Here is a 22,267-nt window from a genome sequence, read left to right on the forward strand (position 1 = left end):
ATGAGCTTAAACTCATTCCTGTTATTGGAAAAAAAAAAATCTTAATAGTGTCATCACCATATGAGAGATAGCATTTTAGCACTGTTAATGCTCACTCATCCTACTTTTTAAGGGAGTGAAGTTTTTAACTTAATTTCTAGCATTCTGTTACTGGACAAAGGCCATGCATTCTTTTGCCCGATGCACTCAAAAACCAATTCCTGAGACACCGGGGTTTCAAAGAAAGAAAGGGTTTATTACCATATGCATAGTAGGAGAGCAGATGGCCTAATGGTCCAAAATCTATTTCCCCAAACTGCAGTAATTAGGGTAGTTTTATTAGTGAAAAGGTGGGCAGGGTTTAGGATAATGAGCACAGTGGCCCCAGATGATGTAATTAGAGGTGATCTGATTATTGAGCATGCACAGATTGATTACGTGCTTAGTCACAGACATGTATAAGAAAATGGCAGGTGAGGTATGGGTGACTTGTAGGTTAAAGTCTAAACTACTGCACATCTCAAGAGGGCCCACTTTGGTTAGATCCAGTCTCGGTCATCAAGATAATTTGGAACTTGGGGTGGGTTAGTTCCTGGTGGACCCAAGACCCTTCATTAACAAGCATTAGGGGCTGTCTTTAGTGATTACAAGACTCTAAAGTTGAAAAACTGGATAACTAGGTACAGATAAAGGTTAGTCACAAGGTTTTTACAATTGCAGGGTGTTCTTGTTTGCTAGCTGCCAGAATCCAACACACCAGAGACAGATTGGCTTTAATAAAAGGGGATTTATTTCCTTCTTCAGAGGAAAGGCAGCTAATTTTCAACTGAGGTTCTTTCTTAGGTGGGAAGGCACAGGGTGATTTTGGCTGACCTTCTCTCCAGGCTTCTAGGTTCCAACAACTTTCCCCAGGATGATTTCTTTCTGCATCTCCAAAGGCCTGGGCTGAGCTGCGAGTGCTGAGATGAAGTATGCTGTGCTGCTTGGGCTGTGCTACATTGTGCTCTCTCATTTAACCACCAGCCAATTAAGTCAAACATCATTCATTGCAGTAGACATGCCTCCTAGCTGACTGCACATGTAATCAGCAACAGATGAGGTTCACATACCATTGGCTCATGTCCACAGTAACAGAACTAGGTACCTTCACCTGACCAAGTTGACAACTGAGTCTAACTACCACACAGGGGCAGAAGATAAGGGCTGTACAATCATTATTAGAGATCAAGGCAGCTGATTACAATTGAGATATTTCACTTATTTCCCTGTCCCAATATTCCAGAGAGCAAAAAGGAATATTTATATAAATGATTCCGTAATCAAAATCATCCCTTAAATCCTGATTTCTCAGTTTCAATACTGTAATGGGACAGCTTGGGTCTGTTGACGGGTCAGGGGGCCTTCCTCGGGTCAGGGGGCTCCCCTGGCACCCTGTACTTGTCTCTTAGAGCACTTAACATACTTGCCATGTCTCTTTACTTGATTATGTCTGCAGGGAGACTCCACTTTAAAAAAAAAAATAGTATAACAAAATGCATTTTCATCAGATATTAATTATGCCTCAATAATGTATTCAAATAAAATATTTCAGAATATTCAGCACAAAATAAGAACTTACAGATCAGATTTACGAACAAAATGTCTACTTGTTTAAAAAATGGTAAGAACTTACTACAATAGAATTTCCAGAACAAAAGAACAAAAGTTATTATATATTACACCTTGTGGCACAGGTTACCATAAACTTTTTATGTAACACAGCTAGCAGATTTTTGTGCTACAACAGTATGGAGAAGAATCTAAACTAAACCAAAAATTCAGTGAATGGGTGTTCATGTCTGATTAAATGAGGCTCAACTTTGTAAGCACCAGGAACCTTTGAGTATCACATTGTTATAAAATTAAAAATTTCTCCAAATATTAGCAGTATACTTTTCTACCTCAGCAAAGGTATTTTTTCCTTTTGATTATTCAGAATCTTGCTGTTTTTTCATTTGTCAAAAGTTATAAACGGTATCTGTTTAACTTCTTAAATTTAACTGCCAATGCTACCTTCAGAGGCTGATTCTATGTTTTTGTTTTTTTTTTTCCCCAGTGAAACTCGGGCCTGTGGCAGGGAAAATACCCAAAGATAAAAATTGGTCTTGAGATACTTGATCCATTAGTAGTTCAGCAAATATTTATGGAAGCCAACTACGTTTCCATAAATCACAGGTGCAGTGCTCACTTCCAGAGCACTAGCCCTCCAGAAATCTAGGTTGTGTTCTGCCTGTCAATCACCAGGAGCTTTTATTTCTTCATTTATCTTTCAGGACTTGCAGAGATACTAATTACCTCTATAGGAGTAAACAAAATCCTTCCTTCTGCGTGTCCTTCTCAAGATTCCCTTGAGAGGATTTTGAAATCTGTATGTTGAAAAGGCCTAATCCTTTTGTTTTTGACAATGACCTGTGTTTTGCTTTTCCTCCTCAGTCCTCCCCAGCCTGCCCTCTGCAGTTGTCTGCCTGCCCAGTTGACTTTTTCTATGGCTCCTGGCTTCAGCTTTCTGTTTCCCTCTGCTGTGGTCCTCAGTTGCTTTCCTCCTCCTTACCAGCTTGGTCACTAGTCCTGGCTTCTTACTCACTTGGGAGACTTATCTTAACTCTTCCTTTAATGCTGAGTCTTCAATAACTAGACCAAATCAGCATTTTCAATTAGCATTTCCTTGAGTTTTGCTGTGAACTTCAGATCTTTGCGAATAATATTCTCCTTCTGAATGTTTTTCGAATTATTATCCTCAAAAAGACAGTGGTTTCTTGTGGATTCTGGTAGGTTGTACTAAAAGAAGTTGATAAAGAAATGCATAGTTCAGCAAAAATTTCTTCTAACGTGCTGTCAGTTCCCACCACTGAGAGAATGGACTCTGTTAACAGAGTCCATTTGGTGTGGTATATCAATTTATTCATGAGGGCTAGCTAAAAAAATTGGCACTTTGATATTAAATTGAAACTTACGTTCCCATGCGATGTTTGAAATGTAAAAAAAAAACCCGAATGATAAATATATAAAACAGTTGTCTATTCGCTGACATGTCTGTGTCATCTTAAACTATGTATAATTAGGAATTCACCTATTTATGAGCCCTGCTAATCAGATGCTATCCAGCAAACTAGCATCTATGAACCATATGTATATTTAAAAATTTTAAACCCCAAGACAAATAATTACCATTTGGTAAGCTTTAATCTTCATATGTTTTCAGAAAGAATTATTAGAAGCATCCTCTAGTTCTAAAACATAGTTGGATAATCAATTTACCCTAAATTAACTAACAGTTGTTGGTGAGAGGCAGCATCAAAAGATGGTGACAGCTCATTCTACAAGCATCACCCCTTCACATGGCAAGATACATCGTCATCTTTCATTATTTCTCTGACTACTGGCATTTTCAGATAATTTAAAATAGTCTGTTTTTAATTTAACAACAACAACAAAAATACAATATTTATTTTGGAAGATACTCATATGCTCCAAATAGTACATACAAACATCTTCCAACGCGATCTTGGGATAATTCTCAGTTCTGAAACATGCTTTAGAAATACATTTCCAGCAGTCTCTGCAGAGTTTGTCCCTTTTCCATCAATAATTGCACTATTGCTGCAGGAACTTTGAATTACTCTGCAAACTAAGACTTCTGTGAAAGGGGTGCTTTCAGGAACACTGGGTCCTTTGTGGGGCAGCCACAAGTCCGATGTCATCGTGATCTTGGAAGAAACCTTGGATATCATGGAGCCAGGGTTAGCAGAGATTCTGCCTTTTCTTTTTTTTAACCTTATTGTATAGTATAACATATACACAAAGCAAAGAAATAAAAAAGCAATAGTTTTCAAAGCACTCTTCAACAAGTAGTTACAGGACAGATCCCAGAGTTTGTCACAGGCTACTATACCATTCTCTCATATTTTTCCTTCTAGCTGCTCCAGAATGTAAGAGGCTAGAGGGCTTAAATATTTTTTCATCATCACAATCGACTTTTCTTCCTTCTTTTTTTGTGAAAAATAACATATATACAAAAAAGCAATAAATTTAAAAGCACAGCACCACAATTAGTTGTAGAAAATATTTCGGACTTTGGCATGAATTATAATTCCATAATTTTAGGTTTTTACTTCTTGCTGCTCTAAAATGCTGGAGAGTAAAAGAGGTATCAATTTAATGATTCAGCATTCATATTCATTTGTTAAATCCTATCTTTACTGTGTAACTCCAGCATCACATTTGATCTTTCATCTCTTTCTTTACAGGTGTTTGGGCTATGGCCATTCTAAATTTTTCATATTGAAAGGGTCTGTCACTAATATGGGGTGGGGAGATGGAACTGTCTGATGTTCTGGAGAGACTGGGCCCTCTAGGTTTCAGGACTTATCCATACCAGGGACCCATCTGGAGGTTGTAGATTTCTAGAAAGTTACTCTAGTGCATGGAACCCTTGTGGAATCTTATACCTTGCCCTAGTTATTCTTTAGGATTGGCTGGAAATCCCCTGGTTAGGGTTTGGCAGGTTATGATGTGTAGCAAGGTCTAACTGAAGCTTGCATAAGAACAACGTCCAGATTTAGTGTCTGGACTCTATTTGAACTCTCTGCCACTGATACTTTATTGGTTACACTTCTTTTCCCCCTTTTGATCAGAATGGAATTGTTGATCAGACGGTACTAGGGCTGGATTCATCCCTGGGTGTCATGTCCCACATAGAGGGGAGGGCAGTGATTTCACTTGCACAGTTGGACTTAGAGTGACGCCACCTCTGAACAATGAAAGACGTTCTCCAGAAGTAACTCTTAGGCATACCTATAGGTACTCTAAGCTTCTCCACTACCTACATAAGCTTCACAGGAGTAAGCCTCGGGATGGAGGGCATGGTCTATTGATTTGGGTGTCCCTAAAGTTTGACACAATATCAGGGGATTCCCTGATGGTAAGGTTTGATAGTTCCATATTCTTTCTCGCATCCCTCAAGGTACTTTGCTATTACTTTTTGATTATCTGCTTAATATACCCTAGGATGTATTCAGGCATTACAATAATCTATACAGGATTAAAGGCCTTCTTCCTTCCTGTGTTTCAGGTGTTCAAATGAGCTATACAGATAGGTTGATTTAAATTATGTGCTGCAGAAAATTTCTGTTGCAGACCAAATAAACCTTTCTTCCTTTGGTCTCAAAGAGTATGTGTGGTTCTAAAATATAGACACTGTCTTTCTTACCCCTATGTTCTGAATTACTTTAACCCTAACCTGACTGGCTTTATTCTTATCTCTAAATATCAGGTTTTATATATATATATCAGGGTATATATACATCTATATATATATCGGGTTATATATACATCTGTATATATATGTATTTCCTGATATATATATTAGGTTATATATAAATATGTATTTATATATATTCAGAAATAATAATCAATACTCTGGAATTAATGTGTCTTTTATAAAAGCTTACATTTTAGGCCCCTGTTTTCTTAATAAGTATTTTCTAAAGGAGACCGTACCATTGTTCTTTTGTCAAATTCAGTTGACCATAGATTTGGTGGCCAATTTCTGCACTCTTGATTCGATTCCATTGGTCATTCCTTCTGTTTTTGTGTTAGTACCATGATGTTTTGACCACTGTGGCTTTATGATAGGTTTTAAAGTCAGGGAGTGTTAATTGTCCCACTTAGTTCTTTTTTTAAAGATGCTTTTAGCTATTCGGGTCTTTTTCCCTTCCAGATGAATTTGGTAATTAGCTTTTCCAAATCTTCAAAGTAGGTATTAGAATTTTGATTGGTACTGTGTTGAATCTATAGATCAATTTGCATAGAATTGACATTTCAACTATATTTAGCCTTCCTATCCATGATCAGAGAATGTCTTTCCACCTATTTAGAGCTCCTTTAATTTCTTTTAGCAATGTTATGTAGTTTTCTGTGTACAAATCCTTTACATCCCTACTAAGTTCATTCCTAAGTACTTGATTTTTTATAATTGCTATTTTGAATGGAATTTTTTCCTTAACTGACTCCTCAGCTAGGTTATTGCTTGTGTATAGAAACATTACTAATTTTTGCACATTAACTTTATATCCCACCACCTTACTGAGTTTGTTTATTAGCTCAAGTAACCTAGCTGTAGATTTCTCAGGTTCTTCCAAGTATAATATCATGTCATCTGCAAATAATGAAAGTTTTACTTCTTCCTTTCTATTTTGAATACCTTTTTATTTCTTTCTCCTGCCTGATTGCTCAAGCTAAAACTTCTAGCACAATGCTGAATTATAGTGGTGAGAGTGGGCATCTTTGTCTCATTCCTGACCTTAGAGGCAAAGCTTTCAGTCTCTCTCCATTGAGTACAATGCTGGCTACTTGTTTTTCATATGTTCCCTTTATTATACTGAGGAAGTTACCTTTGATTCCTATCTTTTGGAGTGTTTTTATCAGAAAAGGATGTTGAATTTTGTCAAATGCTTTTTCAGCATCAATTAAGATGATCATGTGATTTTTCCCTTTCTGTTTGTTAATGTGCTGTATTACATTAATTGCTTTTCTTGTGTTGAACCATCCTTGTATTCCTAGTATAATCCCCACTTGGTTGTGGTGTGTAATTCTTTTAATGTGGTATTGAATTTGATTTGCTAATATTTTGTTGAGAATTTTTTCCATCTATATTCATTAGGGAGATTGGCCTGTAGTTTTCGTTTCTTATAGCATCTTTATCTGGTTTGGGTATTAAAATGATAATAGCTTTATAAATGAGTTAGGTAGAATCCCTTTTTCCTCAATTTTTTGGAAAAGTTTGAGCAGGATTGGTGTTAGTTCTTTTTGGGATGTTTGATAAAATTCCCCTGTGAAGCCATCTGGCTCTGGGCTTTTCTTTGTAGGAAGATTTTTGATGATTGATTGAATCTCTTTACTTGGATTGGTTTGTTGAGATCTTCTATTTCTTCCTAAGTCAGTGTAGCTTGTTTTTATGTTTCCAGGAATTTGTCCATGCATCTGATTTGTCTAGTTTGTTGGTGTATAGTTGTTCATAGTATCCTCCAGATAGCTACTGATTTCTCTTTTATATTTTCAGGGTCTGTGGTTATGCACCCCTTCTCACTTCTGATTTTCTTTATTTGTATCCTCTTATTTTCTTTGTCAGTCTTACTAGTGGCCCATCAATTTTATTGATTTTCTCAAAGAGCCAACTTTTGGTTTCATTGATTCTTTCTATTGTTCTTTTGTTCTCCCATTCATTTATCTCTGCATTAATCTTTGTTATTTCTCTACTATTTGCTTTGGGGTTAGTTTTCTGTTCTTTCTCAGGTTCCTCCAGGTGTGCTGTTAAGTCATTGATTTTTGCTCTTTCTTGTAAAAAAAAAGGCAGTTAGGACAATAAATTTCCCTTTCATCACAGCCTTTGCTGCATCCCATAAGTTCTGATAAGTTGTGTTCTCATTTTCATTTGTCTCCAGATAGCTACTGATTTCTCTAGCAATTTCTTCTTTGACCCACTGGTTGTTTAATAGTGTGTTATTTAATCTCCATATATTTGTGAATATTCTCGTTCTTTGGTAGTTATTGAGATCCATCTTTATTCTATTGTGATTAGAGAAAATGCTCTGATTATGTCAGGGTTTTAAAATTTATAAAGACCTGTTTTGTGCTCCAGCATATGGTCTATCCTGAAGAATATTCCATGAGCACTAGAGAAGAATGTATATCCTTGTGTTTTGGGGTGCAGTGACCTATATATGTCTGTTAGGTCTAATTCATTTATCAAGCCATTGAACTTCTCTATTTCCTTGTTGCTCTTCTGTCTGGTTGCTTTATCTACAGAGGAGAGTGTTGTAGTGAAGTCTCCTACTATAATTGTTGAAACATCTATTGCTCCCTTTAGTTTTGCCAACGTCTGTCTCATGTACTTTGGAGCTCCTTGATTGGGAGCATACACATTTGTGATTGTTATATCTTCTTGGTGAATTGTGCTTCTGAACGTGGGTGCCCAGCGACCAGGGAGGATGTAGCTGTGTGGGTGCACCAGTCTGGGGGGTGTAACCCTGGTGTGTGCTGGTCTGGGCATGGGGCCCTTTGTGCACATGAGTAGAGCTATGGCAGCAGGTCGGTGTTATGCCTTCATGTGTTGGGGGCAGATGTGACCTGGCTGCGCAGGACAGCACTTTCCCAGAGCTTGGAAGCATGAATGAGGGCCGTGCAGTGTGCAGGTCTAAGATTGCCATAAACTGATGCACAGAGCTGGGACATTGGGGCGCAGGGTGAGGCTGTGTGACACTATGGGCTGGGGACGGTGTAGCCTGGGTATGGAGGTTAGCACCCATAACCTTTATGCACCGGCAGCAGCCTGCAGGGACAGGGAGCGGGAGGTAGTACTCAGGAGGGGTGCAGGAGAGGTGGTTGGGCAGCATTTGGGGTGGGGGTGGGAGGCAGTTAGGTGCACTGGGGGCTAAGGGGGCAGGTGTACTTGGAGTGCGGGAAATGGGAGCGGGTGATGGGGTGCGGGTGCTTGGGGTGAGTCATGGGTCATGGGGCTGCGCTGGTGAGGGTCGTGCATTCAAGGAACGCAGCCTGGCTTACTTCCTAGTCCCTGACTCCCCATCTGTACACTCCCGCAGGCTCTGCACCACCTTGCCAGGGTTCAGCTTTCTGCTTCTCATTTCCTCGGCCTCTGCAATCAGGGCTGCCCTGTGTGGTGCAGAAGGCTCTCCCAGGTCAGCTGCACTCTTGAATCGCCATCTCAGTCACTCTCCTGTCTGTTCTCTAACTTTTCCATGGAGCAGGGATGAACTCGAGTCACTCTATTTGGCTATCTTCCCGGAAGTCCTCCAAGACTCTGCTTTTTATCTCATCTCTGGCACTTAGTATATTGTCAGGCATGGTAATTAAATTATCTTATCATTACATTTTATTTTAATGCTTTAAAATGGAAATATATTTCAAGTGTCCTTTTATGTATGACAATATAAAGAATCTATTGTAGAGATTTAAAATTGACCTATCCACTAGACTTGGATTTGTTCTATAATCTGGGAACTAGGTTCCTAGTTAGAGCAAATCTCCACTAGATGGGGATCTTACTTTAGTTCCACTGAAAGACTGCTTAAGTCTTCACATCTCCCTTTATACCCACTGCAGAAAGTTGAGCTAGGTATTACTATTCCTACTTTAACAAAAGCATGTGGGTGGGCCACAGTGGCTCAGCAGGTAAGAGTGCTTGCCTGCCATGCCCGAGGACCCGGGTTCGGTTCCCGGTGCCTGCCCATGTTAAAAAAAAAGAAAGATAGATTTCACTTTGAAAAAAAAAAAAGCACGTGCCAAGAGGTCAGGTAACTTTCTTGACGCCATATGGCTGGCATGCAGCTGTATTACCATTTGAAGTCAGCTTTTGTTTTACTCATGTCCAGTGCATTTTCAACAATATTAAAATATAAATACATTTGAAATACTTGTATCAGTGCATGACACGTGGTGCTGATAAATGGTGGTTGCCATTGTTGTTGTTCTATCAAAGTTTTGTCTCTTGAGATTTGAGAATCTGCTTAAATGTATGTATTATTAAAGTGATCTATTATGAACTAATGATAACTTACTTTTATAGTTAAGCCTTCTTCTGTGACTACATCAGTCATGTGGGCAACTACAGTGGCTCTTTACTCTGAGTCAGGACCCAGTCAAAGGTCTAATATTTTAAGTTCCTCCCTAAAGTTCCCCCGCTTTTCCCCTGGGCTACTGGGTAATTCTCGCTTCAAGGCCACTGGACTTTTGCTGTTGGCAGTGCTGTGGTTGCTTGGTGGCTCCATTTTCTGGCTGGTGTTGGTCTGCACTGCCTTTGCTGTTCCTGTTGCTGCTACTAAGACTGTGAATATTGAAATAGGTTTTCTTCCCCCAGGCCAGTGAGTGTAACTGTACAGTTCTCTGTTCAGCACCCAAAAGGCAGTTTGCTCTTTTTCAGCATCTGTTCCATTTATTTAAAGAATAATATAATTTCTTCTTTTATGCAGGATTGGAGGGGAGATGAGGGGCAAATCCTCTTTATTTTAGCTGGATAGCTCATTTTTTTTTTGCTCACCCCAGAATTTTGGATTTCTGAATCCTAAACCTGTCTGGGATTTTCCAAGATAGTTTCTTCCTTTATCTCCCTCTACCTATTTCCCAAGCCAGAAGTTTTCTCTGAAATAAGTTAGGGGAGTGCAGAACTACTGATTCAGAGATTGCAGCATGTTAAACATACAACCTCAGTCTACCATATGTGGGGGTTAGGTTCTGGTGTCAGCTTGGCCAGGTGATGGTGCCCAGTTGTCTGGTTAGGCAAACACTGGCCTAACCCTTACCGCAAGGATATTTCCTAGCTGGTTGATAAACCAGACGGCTGGTTTGTTAAACATCAGTCAGTTGATTGCAGCTGTGGCTGATTACATCTGCAGTCAACTAAGAGGGCATCTTGGATGCCTGATAATCCAGTCAGCTGGATTTGAGCCAATCCGTTGAAAACTTTTAAGGAGAAGAGAGAATTTTCCTTTGTTTTTCAGCCAGTGAGCCTCTCCTGTGGAATTTGTCAAGACCTTTCATTGGAGTTGCCAGCTTCACAGCTTACCCTATGGTGTTTGGACTCTTACATTCCCACAGTTGCATGAGATACTTTTATAAATCTCATATACAGGTACCTCCTGTTTATTCTGTTTCTCCAGAGAACACTGACTAATACACCATACAAGTATTACTGTGTAAGCTCAAAAATAAATGCCAAGGTTAGGCTGTCATTTTTAGGGTTATTTATTTTTAACTTTATTAAAGAGTAATTGTTATACAAAAGAACACTTATTTAAAGTGTACACTTTGCCTGTGAAACTAACATCACAGTCAAGGTAATGAACATATCCATCACCTCCAAAAGTTTTCTTGGGCACTCTATCTATATATTTCATTCCCTCCTCTCCACTCAGTTTAAGGTAATCATTGGTCTGCTTTGTCACTAGATTAGTTTTCATTTTCTCAAATTTTATAGAAATGGAATCATACATTTCTGGCTTTTATTTTAGTTAACGTATTTATGTTGATGTTCATTCATACTGCTACATTTATATGTGGCTATATATAACTATAGATATTATAAATAACCACATATAAAAAAACCAAAACTTTTTGTTGCTGGATAGTATTCTATTATACGTAAGTATGATAATTTGTTTTCTTTATTAAAGAAGTTGTAGGTTTACAGAAAAATCATGCATAAAATAGAGTTCCCATACACCGTCCTATTTACACCACCTTGTATTAGTGTGGTACGTTTGCTACAATTCATGAAAGAACATTTTTATAATTGTACTGTTAACTATAGTCCATTTACAACAGGATTCATTGTTTTTGTTGTACAGTCCTATGTTTTTTGTTTTGTTTTATATTTTTATTCTAGTAAGATATAGGGCTCCAGTAAGCAACCCCACTTTAAATAGGTGGAGATACATCTCCATGGAAACCATCTAATCAAAGGTTACCTGCCACAATTGGGTGGGTCACATCTCCATGGAAACAACCAAAAAGCTCCCACCCAGCAATATTGAATGAGGATTTAAGGACATGGCTTTTCTGGGGTACACAACAGATTCAAACTGGCACACTCTCCAATACTTATTTTCTGTTTTTTAAATAGTAGCCATTTTAGTGAATATGAAATGGTGTTTCATTGTGGTTTTGATTTGCATTTCCCTAAGATTAATAATGTTGAGTGTCTTTTTCATGTGCTTAATGTCCATTTGCATATCTTTGAAGAAATGATTATTGAACTATTTTGCCTAATTTTTTTTTTTTTTTTTTTTTTTTTTTTTTTTTAAAGGAAAGACAGAGAGAAGGAAGGAAGGATAGAAGGAAGGAAAGAAGGAAGAAAGGGAAACATTTTTAAACATTTTCTTGTTTTTATTGTATTCTGTTTCTCCGTTTTTGTTACATGGGCTGGGGCCGGGAATCGAACCGAGGTCCTCCGGCATAGCAGGCAAGCACTTTGCCCGCTGAGCCACCGCGGCCCGCCGAAGACTGCCTAATTTTTAATTACATAGATTGTCTTTTGTTGTTGAGTGTATGAATTCTTTAAATATTTTGGAAATTCAACTTATCAGGTGTGTGTGGTTTCCAATATTTTCTGTTATTGATTTGCACTGTTTCCAGTTAGCTGTTGCGAATAAAGCTGCTGTGTTTAAGTTTCTGTGTAGACATATGCTTTTATTTCTCTTGTGATTTCTGGATGTTTTAGTTTCCTAGCTGCTAAAACAAGTATCATACAATGGATTGACTTAACAGGAATTTATTGGCTCATGGTTTCAGAGCCTAAAAGCTTCTTTCCTCCCTGGGTCAGTGTCTGGCTGACAATCTTGGGGGTTCCTTGGCTTTTCTGTCACGTGACAGTGCAATGGCAGCATTTTCTCCTTTCTTTTCTTGGTTCCATTAATTTCCAGTTTTGGGCTGCTCCTGGAGGCTTCTTTCGGTGTATCATATTTCCTTTGCTTATAAGGACTTCGGCTGAATTGGAATAACGCCCATCTTTCAGCCACCTCCATTCACTGGGCATCATGTATATTATCCAAAGTCAACAGTCCATTAACACTTACCCATTTTAGGTAATTTCTTTGTTCCCAAGAGAAAAATAACCAATAAACATACCCTTACCAAACAGAAAATCCAAACCTCCCTGAACTCTTGTCCCTCCTCTCATTATTTACCCTTGGTGTTGCTGTGGTACTTTTGACGTTTTCCTGTTAAACATGGTCCATAGTATGCAATAGCAGTTTTCCCCCTATATCCCGAACTTATACCCTTTGTACAAGATTCATACCTTTGCAATAGTGGTTCATACTATTGTATAAATATATAAGTAAAATAAGTAAAACTTATTTATATTTGCCGTGTTAATCAGTAGGACACATGAATTTATACAATCCTTTCAATCCTGTTCACCTTCAATATGGTAATGTAACTTATAGACCCACTGGTGAACCACTTTCACTTCTATCTATGCTCTTACATTTAAGTTCAAACTCATTTGCTAACCATTCACCCATGTCTAGCTTCTATGTATCTCTAGGTCTCCTATATTCTGTATTATAAGCCTCTGATTTTATCTTTACTGTGGTCATAAAAGTGGAATCATACAGTATCTATCCTTTTGTGTCTGACTTATTTCACTCAACATTATGTCCTCAAGGCTCATCCATCTTGTCATGTGCTTCAGGATGTCATTTCATCTTACTGCTGCATAATATTCCATTGCATGTATACCACATTTTGTTAATCCACTCTTCTGTTGATGGACACTTGGATTGTTTCCATTTTTGGCAATTGCAGAATGCTGCTATGAACATTGATGTGTAAATGTCTGTTCATGTCACTGCTTTCAGCTCTTCTGGGTATATACGGAGTAGTGCTATTGCTGGGTCATAGGCAGCTCAATATTTAGTTTCCTAAGGAACCGCCAAACTCTCTTCCATAGCGGCTGTTCCATTATATATTCTCGCCAGCAGTGCACGTGTCCCAATTTCTCCACATCCTCTCCAACATTTGTAGTTTCCTGTTTATTTAACAGTATTCATTTTTATCAGTATGAGATGGTATCTCATTGTAGTCTTTATCTGATTTCCCTTATAGCTAATGAAAATGAGCATCTCTTCATGTGCTTTTTAGCCATCTGTATTTGCCCTTCACAAAAATGCCTATTCATATCTTTAGCCCATTTTGTAATTGGGAGGTTTGTATTTTTTGAGTTGTATGATTTCTTTATGTATTCAAGATATCAAATCTTTATCCAGTGTTTGATTTCCAAGTATTTTCTCCCATTGAGTTGGCTCCCTCTTCACCTTTTTCACAACGTCTTTTGAGACATGATGGTATTTGATCCCATTTATCTATTTTTTCTTTTGTTGCTTCTGCTTTGGATGTCAAGTTTGGGAAGCTACCTCCTTTTACTAGGTCTTGAAATGTTTCTCTACATTTTCTTCTAGGAGCTTTATGGTATTGGTTCTCATATTAAGGTGTTTGATCCACTTTGAGTTAATTTTTGCATGGGGTGTAAGGTAAGGGTCCTCTTTCATTCTTTTGACTATTGATATCCAGTATACCTATGCTCATTTATTGAAAAGAATGTTTTGTCCCATTTCATTGGATTTGGGGGCCTTGTGAAAGATCAGTTGATTGTAGATTTGGTGGTCTATTTCTGCGCTCTCAATTCAATTCCATTGGCCAATACGTCTATCTATGTGCCAGTACCATGCTGTTTTGACCATTGTGGCTTTTTAATTTTAAAAATCAGAAAGTGCTAATCCTCCCATATCCTTCTTCTTTTTTAGGATGCTTGTAGCTATTCAGGGTGTCTTTCCCTTTCAGATGAATTTGTTAACTATTTTTTCCAGGTTTTCAAAGTTGGAATTTTGATTGGGTACTGCATTGAATCTGTAGATCAGTTTGGGTGGAATTGACATCTTATCTACATTTAACCTCCCTATTCATGAGCAGAGAATGTCTTTCCACCTATTTAGATCTTCTTTGATTTCTTTAGCAATACTATGTGTTTTCTGTTTACAAGTCCTTTACGTCCCTAGTTAAGTTCATTCCTAGATACTTGATTCTTTTAGTTGCTGTTTGAATGGAATTCTTTCCCTAATTGATGTGTATATAGAAACATTACTGATTTTTTTGCACATTAATTTTATAACGTGCCACCTTTCTGAATTTGTTTATTAACTCAAGTAACTTTATTATAGATTTCTCAGGATTTCCCAAGTATAAGATCATGTCATCTGCAAATAATGAAAGTTTTACTTATTCCTTTCCAATTTGGATGTTTTTTATTTCTTTTTCCTGCTTATTGCTTTAGGTAGAACTTCTAGTACAATGTTGAATAATAGTGGTGACAGAGGACATCCTTGTCTCTTTCCTGATCTTAGGTGGAAAGCTTTCAGTCTCTCACCATTGATTACGATACTGACTATGGGTTTTTTATATACTCCTTTTATCATATTGAAGAAGTTACCTTTGATTCCTACCTTTTGAAGTGTTCTTATCAGAAAAGGATATTGAATTTTGTCAATGCATTTTCAGCATCAGTCAAGATGATCATGTGGTTTTTCCCTTTTGATTTGTTAATGTGCTGTGTTACATTAACTGATTTTCTTGTGTTGAACCATCCTTGCATTCCTGGTATAAACCCTACTTGGTTGTGGTGTCTAATTCTTTTAATGTGCTGTTGGATTCGATTTGCTAGTATTTTGTTGAGAGTTTTTGCATCTGTATTTATTAGGAAGATTGGCCTGTAGTTTTCCTTTCTTATAGCATCTTTACCTGGTTTGGGTATTAAAATGATGTTAGCCTCATAAAATGAGTTAGGTAAAGTTCCTTTCTCCTTAGTTTTTTGGAAAAGTTTGAGCAGGATTGGTGTTAGTTCTTTTTGGAATATTTGATAAAATTCCCCTGTGAAGCCATCTGGCCCTGTGTTTTTGTTTGTAGAAAAATTTTTGATGACTGCTTGAATCTCTTTACTTGTGATTTTTTTTTTTTTTTTTTTTTTTGAGATCTTCTTTTACTTCTTGAGTCAGTGTAGCTTGCTCGTGTGCTTCCAGGAATTTGTCCATTTCATCTAAGTTTTCTGGTTTGTTGGTGTGTAGTTGTTCATAGTATCCTCTTAGAATTTCTTTTATTTCTTCAGTGTCTGTGTAACTACCCCTCTGTCATTTCTGGTTTTGTTTATTTGCATCCTCTCTCTTTTTTCTTTGTCAGCCTTGCAAGTGGCCCATCATTTTATTGATTTTTCTTGAAGAACCAACTTTTGGTTTTATTGATTCTTTCTGTTGTTCTTTTCTTCTCCCATTCATTTATCTCTGCTTTAATCTTTGCTATTTCTGTACTTCTGTTTGCTTTGAGGTTAGTTTGCTATTATTTCTCAAGTTCTTCCAGGTGAGCAGTAAAGTCCTTGACTTTTGCTCTGTCATGTTTTTTCATATAAGTATTTAGGACAATATATTTCCCTCTCAGCACAGCCTTTGCCGCATCCCATAAGTTCTGATATGTTGTATTCTCATTTTCATTTGTCTCCAGGTAGCTACCAATTTCCCTAACAATTTCTTCTTTGACCCACTGGTTGTTTAAGATTGTGTTATTTAATTTCTATGTATTTGTGGAAATTCTCATTCTTTGGTGGTTATTGAGATCTAGCTTCATTCCATTGTGCTCAGAGAAGGTGCTTTGAATTATTTCAGTGTTTTTAAATTTACAAAGATCTATTTTGTGCCCCAGCATATGATCTATCCTGGAGAATGTTCCATGAGCACTAGAGAAAAATGTATATCCTGGTGTTTTGGGCTGTAATGGTATGTGTCTGTTAGGTCTAATTCATTTATCAAATTAAGTTCTCTATTTCCTTGTTGATTTTCTGTCTTGTAGCTCTATTTATAGAGAAGAGTAGTGTATTGAAGTCTTCTATTTTATTGTTGAAATGTCTATCACTCCCTTCAGTTTTCCCTATGTTTGTCTCATCTACTTTGGAGTTCCTTGATTGGGAGTATAAGCATTTATGATTGTTGTTTCTTCTTGGTGAATTGTCCCTTTTATTAATAAATAGTGTCCTTCTTTGTCTCTTACTTTGTTTTTACATGAAAGTGTATTTTGTCTGATAATAGTATAGCTATTTCTGCCTTCTTCTGGTGATAGCTTGCATGGAACAACTTCTTCCATCCTCTCACTTTCAGTCTATTTGTATTCTTGCACCTGAGATGAATCTCTTGTAAGCAGTGTATAGCCAGATTATATTTCTTAATCCATTCTGCCAATCTGTAGCTTTTAATTGGTAGGTCTAGTCTGTTAACATTCAAAGTTATTACTGTAAAGGCATTTCTTGAATCCACCATCTTATCTTTGGATTTTATTTGTCAGATCTATATATTCTTTTTACTTCTTTCTCTTTTTATCCTTTAATTTAACCTTACTGGTGTTCTTTAATTCTGCGCCCTCCTCCAGCCCTCCCTCTCCTGTCTTTTTTTTTTTTTTTTCAGCTGGCAGAACTCCCTTTAGTATTTCTTGTAGGGCCGGTCTCTTGTTGAAAAATTCTCTCAGCATTTGTTTATCTATAAAAAAATTTAATCTTTCCCTCAGTTTTGAAGGACATTTTGGTTGGGTACAGCATTCTTGGCTAGAAGTCTCTCTCTTTCAGAATCTTAAATATATCATACCACTCCCTTCTTGCCTCCATAGTATCAGTTGAGTAGTCCAAACTCAGTCTTGTATGTAGTAGATTGTTTTTCTCTTGCTGCTTTCAGAATTTTCTGCTTCTCTTCAACATTTTACAGACTGATTAGTACATATCTTATGGTAGGGCCTTTTGGATTTATTCTAATTGGAATTCATAGGGCTTCTTTAATTTGGTTATTTATGCCTCTTATAAGGGTTGGGAAGTTTCCCCCATTATAACTGTGCCGGTTTGAATCTGTTATGTAAATCAGAAAAGCCAAGTTCTTTAATCCTCATTCAGTATTGCTGGGTGGAATCTTTTTTATTTTTCCATGGAGTTATGACCCACCCAATTGTGGGTGGTAACTTTTGATTAGCTGTTTCCATGGAGTTGTGTCTACATCCATTCAAGATGGGGTTGCTTACTGGAGCCTTTTAAGAGGGAACCATTTTGGAAAAAGCTTTAGAGCCACCCGAGCCAAGAATGGACAGAGCCCTGGAGAAGCCGTTGAAGAGAAAGCTAGCAGATCTCCCCATTTGCCTTCCCAGCTGAGAGAGAAACCCTGAACATCATCAGCCTTCTTGAACCAAGGTATCTTTCCCTGGATACTTTAGATTGGACATTTTTATACCCTTGCTTTAAATTGGACATTTTCATGGCCTTAGAGCTGTAAACTAGAAACTTAATAAATTCCCCTTTTGAAAAGCTGTTCCATTTCTGGTATATTGCATTTGGCAGCTTTTGCAAACTAGAACAATATCCTCAATTAACCTTCCTTGCCCTTTACTCTTCTCTTCTCCTTCTGGGACACTGATTATTCTTATATTTGTGTGCTTTGTTTTGTCCATCATTTCCCTGAGATCAAATTTAAATTTTTCCATCTTTTTATTGCCATTTGCTCTTTTGTGTGTTCGAAATCAGTTGTCCTGTCTTCTCATTCACTTATTCTTTCTTTTGCCTCTTCAAATCTGCTGTTATGTGTCTCTGGTATATTTTTTATTTTGTCTACAGCATCTTTAATCTCTGTGATATCTGCCATTTTTCTATTTATTCTTTCAGGTTCCTCTTTATGCTCTTATGGTGTCTTCTTTCTCTCCTTTATGTCATTAGCCATCCCATTGATTTTATTTAGTGGAGTTATATGAACGTCTTTAATTTGTTGTCCCAAAGTGTGTATCTCCTCAAGTGTTTTAATTTCATCATTAGGCTGACCTATATCTGTCTGTGTCTTCATATGCTTAGTGATGCCTTTGAAGCCTGTAAATGTCTTGATAGGGTAACTTTGGAAGTTGATTTCCTTCAGTAGTCTAAAGCTTTGTATTTGCGGGCAGTTCCTTGTCCCCGTCTACCTATCTGTGCACTCCTGTGGGCTTCTGTTTGGAATGGGGTGCATTAGGCTATTTGCAGTAGCTATACAGTCTCCAGTTTTCTACATCTCAATTATTCAGCTTTTGCAACCAGGGCCTCCCTGTGTGGTGTAGAAAAAGACCCTCAGAGGCCGCTTACACCCTGGAATTACCATCCCAGTTGTCTTCCCTTCTCTTCTGTAGCTGTTCCTTGGAGCAGGGGTGAACACGACCTATCCTATTCTGCCATCTGCTGAGAACCTCCTCCCTGCCTTTTTAATCAGCAGTAAGATATTTGCTGAAGGTCAGGGAAAATAACAGTGGTAGTTGATGACATCTTTAATGCAGAGATGCCTCTTCTCTTTGCCTGTCTTTCTTATCTGCCAATAGGGTAAGCATGTTTGAAAAGGGTAACTAAAAGAAAGAAGGTTATGATTAAAAGGGGAAATGTTAGATTGTATATATGATAACAGAATAAAATTTTTTAAAAAATCCATGGAACTACACTATACAAACATTAAACCCTAAATTAAACCATAGGCTTTAATTAATAGTATAGTTATAAAAGTGTTCCACATAAGGTGTGGTTGGTGGGTTGGTATATGGAAATACTGTATTTTATGTGTGATTATTCTGTAAACCCATAACTTCTCTAATACAGGAAAAATAAAAAAAGAAAGAAGACTAGTCAAGGAGTGAGAGGAATACTAAGACAAAGAAGCTGCAGTACCTGTTCTTAAGGATAACGGCTGATTATGAATTTGTAGTCATTTAAATTTTATTCTTGTTATACCTCTGCAAAAAAGCATGTTTCAGAGTTTTAGTATACAGTTAGATTATATATAACCCTCTCTGATTCAGATATGGTTCTGATAGTTTTTTTTTCTATTCTCGCTCATTTGTTTAATTGATACACCTATTATTCTTTAGTGAATGTGGGAAGGGAAAAGAAAATGTTGGAAGTAATCCCAGTAAGTTCAATCAAAATGAAAGGAACAAAAAGCCTACCTTTGCTAGAAAATTCCAGAAATAGAGACAAAATGTAGACTTGTTTCTTGGATAATTGCCTGAATTGTTCACTTCCTTTTGGTATTAGCAATATTGAAGTCTTTGGAGTAAAGGCGCTTGTGGTGATGCAGAAAGAAAGGAGAATTGAGGAACAAACATTTATTCAATACTCACTACATGTCGTGGACTCCATAGACATTTTGCTTACCAAATCCCATTTAATCTTTACAATGACCTTCTAAAGCATGTGATATTATCCTACTGTACTTACGAAGAAACTGAGGCTTGAAGAAGTCCAGAAGCTCATGTTGGAGCCCAGGTTCATCTGTTCTCAAGGTCCCGGCTCTAGGATCCAAAGCTTGTAGTGTAGACTAGCTGGTAAAACAACTGCTCTATTTCACATTTGTGTTGGAAAAGGACATGATCACTCTAAATATAGCTTCTCATTTCTAGAATAAGAGGAGTGTGCTAAATTATCCTAATGTCTTTTGCAACTTTCAGTTTTTGTGCTAATTTGTATCTTTTATGCGGAGATAGTAGGCCTCTGTTCAAATATGATTTGTTTTAATTAAATGAAACTGTACTTTTCCCTGTAATTTTCAACAGTGGAGTTTTAGGAAATATTATAAGAATATATATATTTTTTCTCATAGGAAAATATTTAAGAAGCTCATGGAATGGGGGCAGTGCACGGGTAGTTGAGTGTAGAATTCTCACCTGCCATACGGGAGACCCAGGATCGATTCCTGGCCTATGCACTCCAAAAAACAAAACAAAACAAAATAACAAAACCTCTAATGGTGCAATATGAATCGGAGTAACACAAGATGCCTTAAGATAGTTAGTGAGAGAGTAAAAATTTCAACAGTGTATTATGTCATTATTTTGCACATATTCTCACTATAAGCTTCCTAGCCTTGTGTTCACCAGGTATGTTTTCTCCGTCTTTTATTATTATGTAGTTTTTAAGCTTTCTCATGGTGAAAGCTGTAAGAGTTACCTAATCTTAGCAGTTTAGCTGTGTTCTTCCGTTATGTCAGAGCATACATATGCACACACACACATACACATGTATATATATAACACACATATAAATGCATATATAGCTACATATATATGTATATGAGGTATGTATGAGAGTGAGAACTGTTTTAGCACTTCTCAATTATTAGCTATTACTTTAAAATGCCATAGCCCAAAATGTATAAAATACATCTAACAAATATACACAGGCATATATTGTTTTTGTACCAAGTATATATAATGCTTTTATGCAAAGTTGGAACCAAATTTGATTGCTCTAAGACCTGACAAATTATTTTTTACTTCTCCAATCTTAGGAAAAGAAGAATTTCTAGACTCTTCATCAAGATCTTTATTTTTACAGCTGTTAAATCCAAGGATACTGTGGTGAAAAGGATGAATAAAAATACATCTGCTATAACAACATCCAGTCTACTTGAAAAGTAATTTTTTAATTAAATTTTAATATGTTTTGAACTATTACAGTTGGAAATATGTACAAGTTTTAAATTTTTCTTGACCTAATAGGTGAGAAGTGGTATTTTTAAATTGTAATCTCCATGTAGTTTTAAATTGTAATATCCTTATTATGATTGGAGTTAAGCAGCAGAATGATTTTTAACAGCAGAAAAAGTAAATGAGCTCTTAAAATAGAGGCATTTTAAAATAGTGTCCTAGCCATATGTATACATTTTATGCTGCCATTGAAATTTACGTTTAGGAAGAACTTTTAAGAACAATGAAAAATGTTTATGATAATGCTGGGCAAAAAAGCAAGATCTAAAATTGTTTATGCAATGTGATATCAACTCAGAGAAAAGGAATATAATTGAGAAGAAAGATTAGAAGTAAATATATTGTTGTGTTAATAATAGATACTCTGTTAGGATGAGAAAAAGAGCAATCCTTTACTGAAACACAGCTAAGTGCTGGAGATTTTGTGGGTCCCCTTGCAGGAAGTCCAGATTTGGAAGGTTGAAGCAGTCATTGGTGAGATTCTTTGCGAGGGACCTTAGTTCCGTGTCTTCCCTTCATCTCTCCCGCTGCTAGGCCAAACCTCCTTCATGGCTCTTACAGTGTAATATCCTATAACGAATGGGTTGCGGTACTGAAATCCATGTCATTAGAACGTTGTTGGAATCTGGGCCCCTCTGCCTTGTTTCTGTTTAATTAACTACAGTCGTAGTAACCAGACGGGTGTTCCAACACTAAAGCTGAATTCATATGATGCAACCCTAAATGATGGGCTATATGGAAGGTAAAGTATTCAAAAGCAGGGGCTTGTGTGGGCTTTGTTTTGTTTAAATCTTTCATTCTTTTTTTTTTTTATGATTTAACTTTCAAACACAACAGTTTTCACAGTTTTCTTGAAAATGAGAGAATTTTTGTGACAGAAGGTAACAGCTTTTTCTGAAAGCTATAATGATATGTAAGATATGTGATAACTGTTTTTTAATAGTTTCAGTTATTGGTAACATTTGAAGCTAGCTAGAAGTCCTGTATTCAAGGATGGCTTTAAGGTACCAGGAAGTAGATCTTGCATCACATTTTGGCTCTAGAGTAAGACTCACATCCCTGCTCTCCAGCTTTATGACCTTAGCCCACTCAGTTAACTTTTCTGAATTTTGGTGCCTTTAGAAAAATGAAGATTTTATAAACATTAAATTGAATGGTATAATGT

General features: G+C 37.0%; 1 protein-coding gene across 12 annotated transcripts in view; it reads left to right on the forward strand.

Moving 5' to 3' along the window:
• STXBP4 (syntaxin binding protein 4) overlaps nucleotides 1-22,267 on the forward strand; it is a 230,780-nt gene that overhangs the window by 15,737 nt on the left and 192,776 nt on the right. For 8 of the 12 annotated variants that reach the window (XR_013177618.1, XR_013177619.1, XM_077164824.1 and 5 more), the window contains one exon: nucleotides 20,904-21,029. Coding sequence is in view for 9 of the 12 variants with exons in the window: in XM_077164824.1 (XP_077020939.1) it covers nucleotides 20,904-21,029 (126 nt within the window). In the remaining 3 variants the exon portion in view is untranslated. Of the gene's footprint in view, nucleotides 1-10,532; nucleotides 10,664-20,903; nucleotides 21,115-22,267 lie in introns of those variants that run through there. The other 4 variants (XM_077164823.1, XM_077164827.1, XM_077164821.1 and 1 more) reach the window with 3 other exon arrangements.

This window comes from Tamandua tetradactyla, chromosome 6 (assembly GCF_023851605.1).
Source record: "Tamandua tetradactyla isolate mTamTet1 chromosome 6, mTamTet1.pri, whole genome shotgun sequence".
Taxonomy (NCBI): Eukaryota; Metazoa; Chordata; class Mammalia; order Pilosa; family Myrmecophagidae; genus Tamandua; species Tamandua tetradactyla.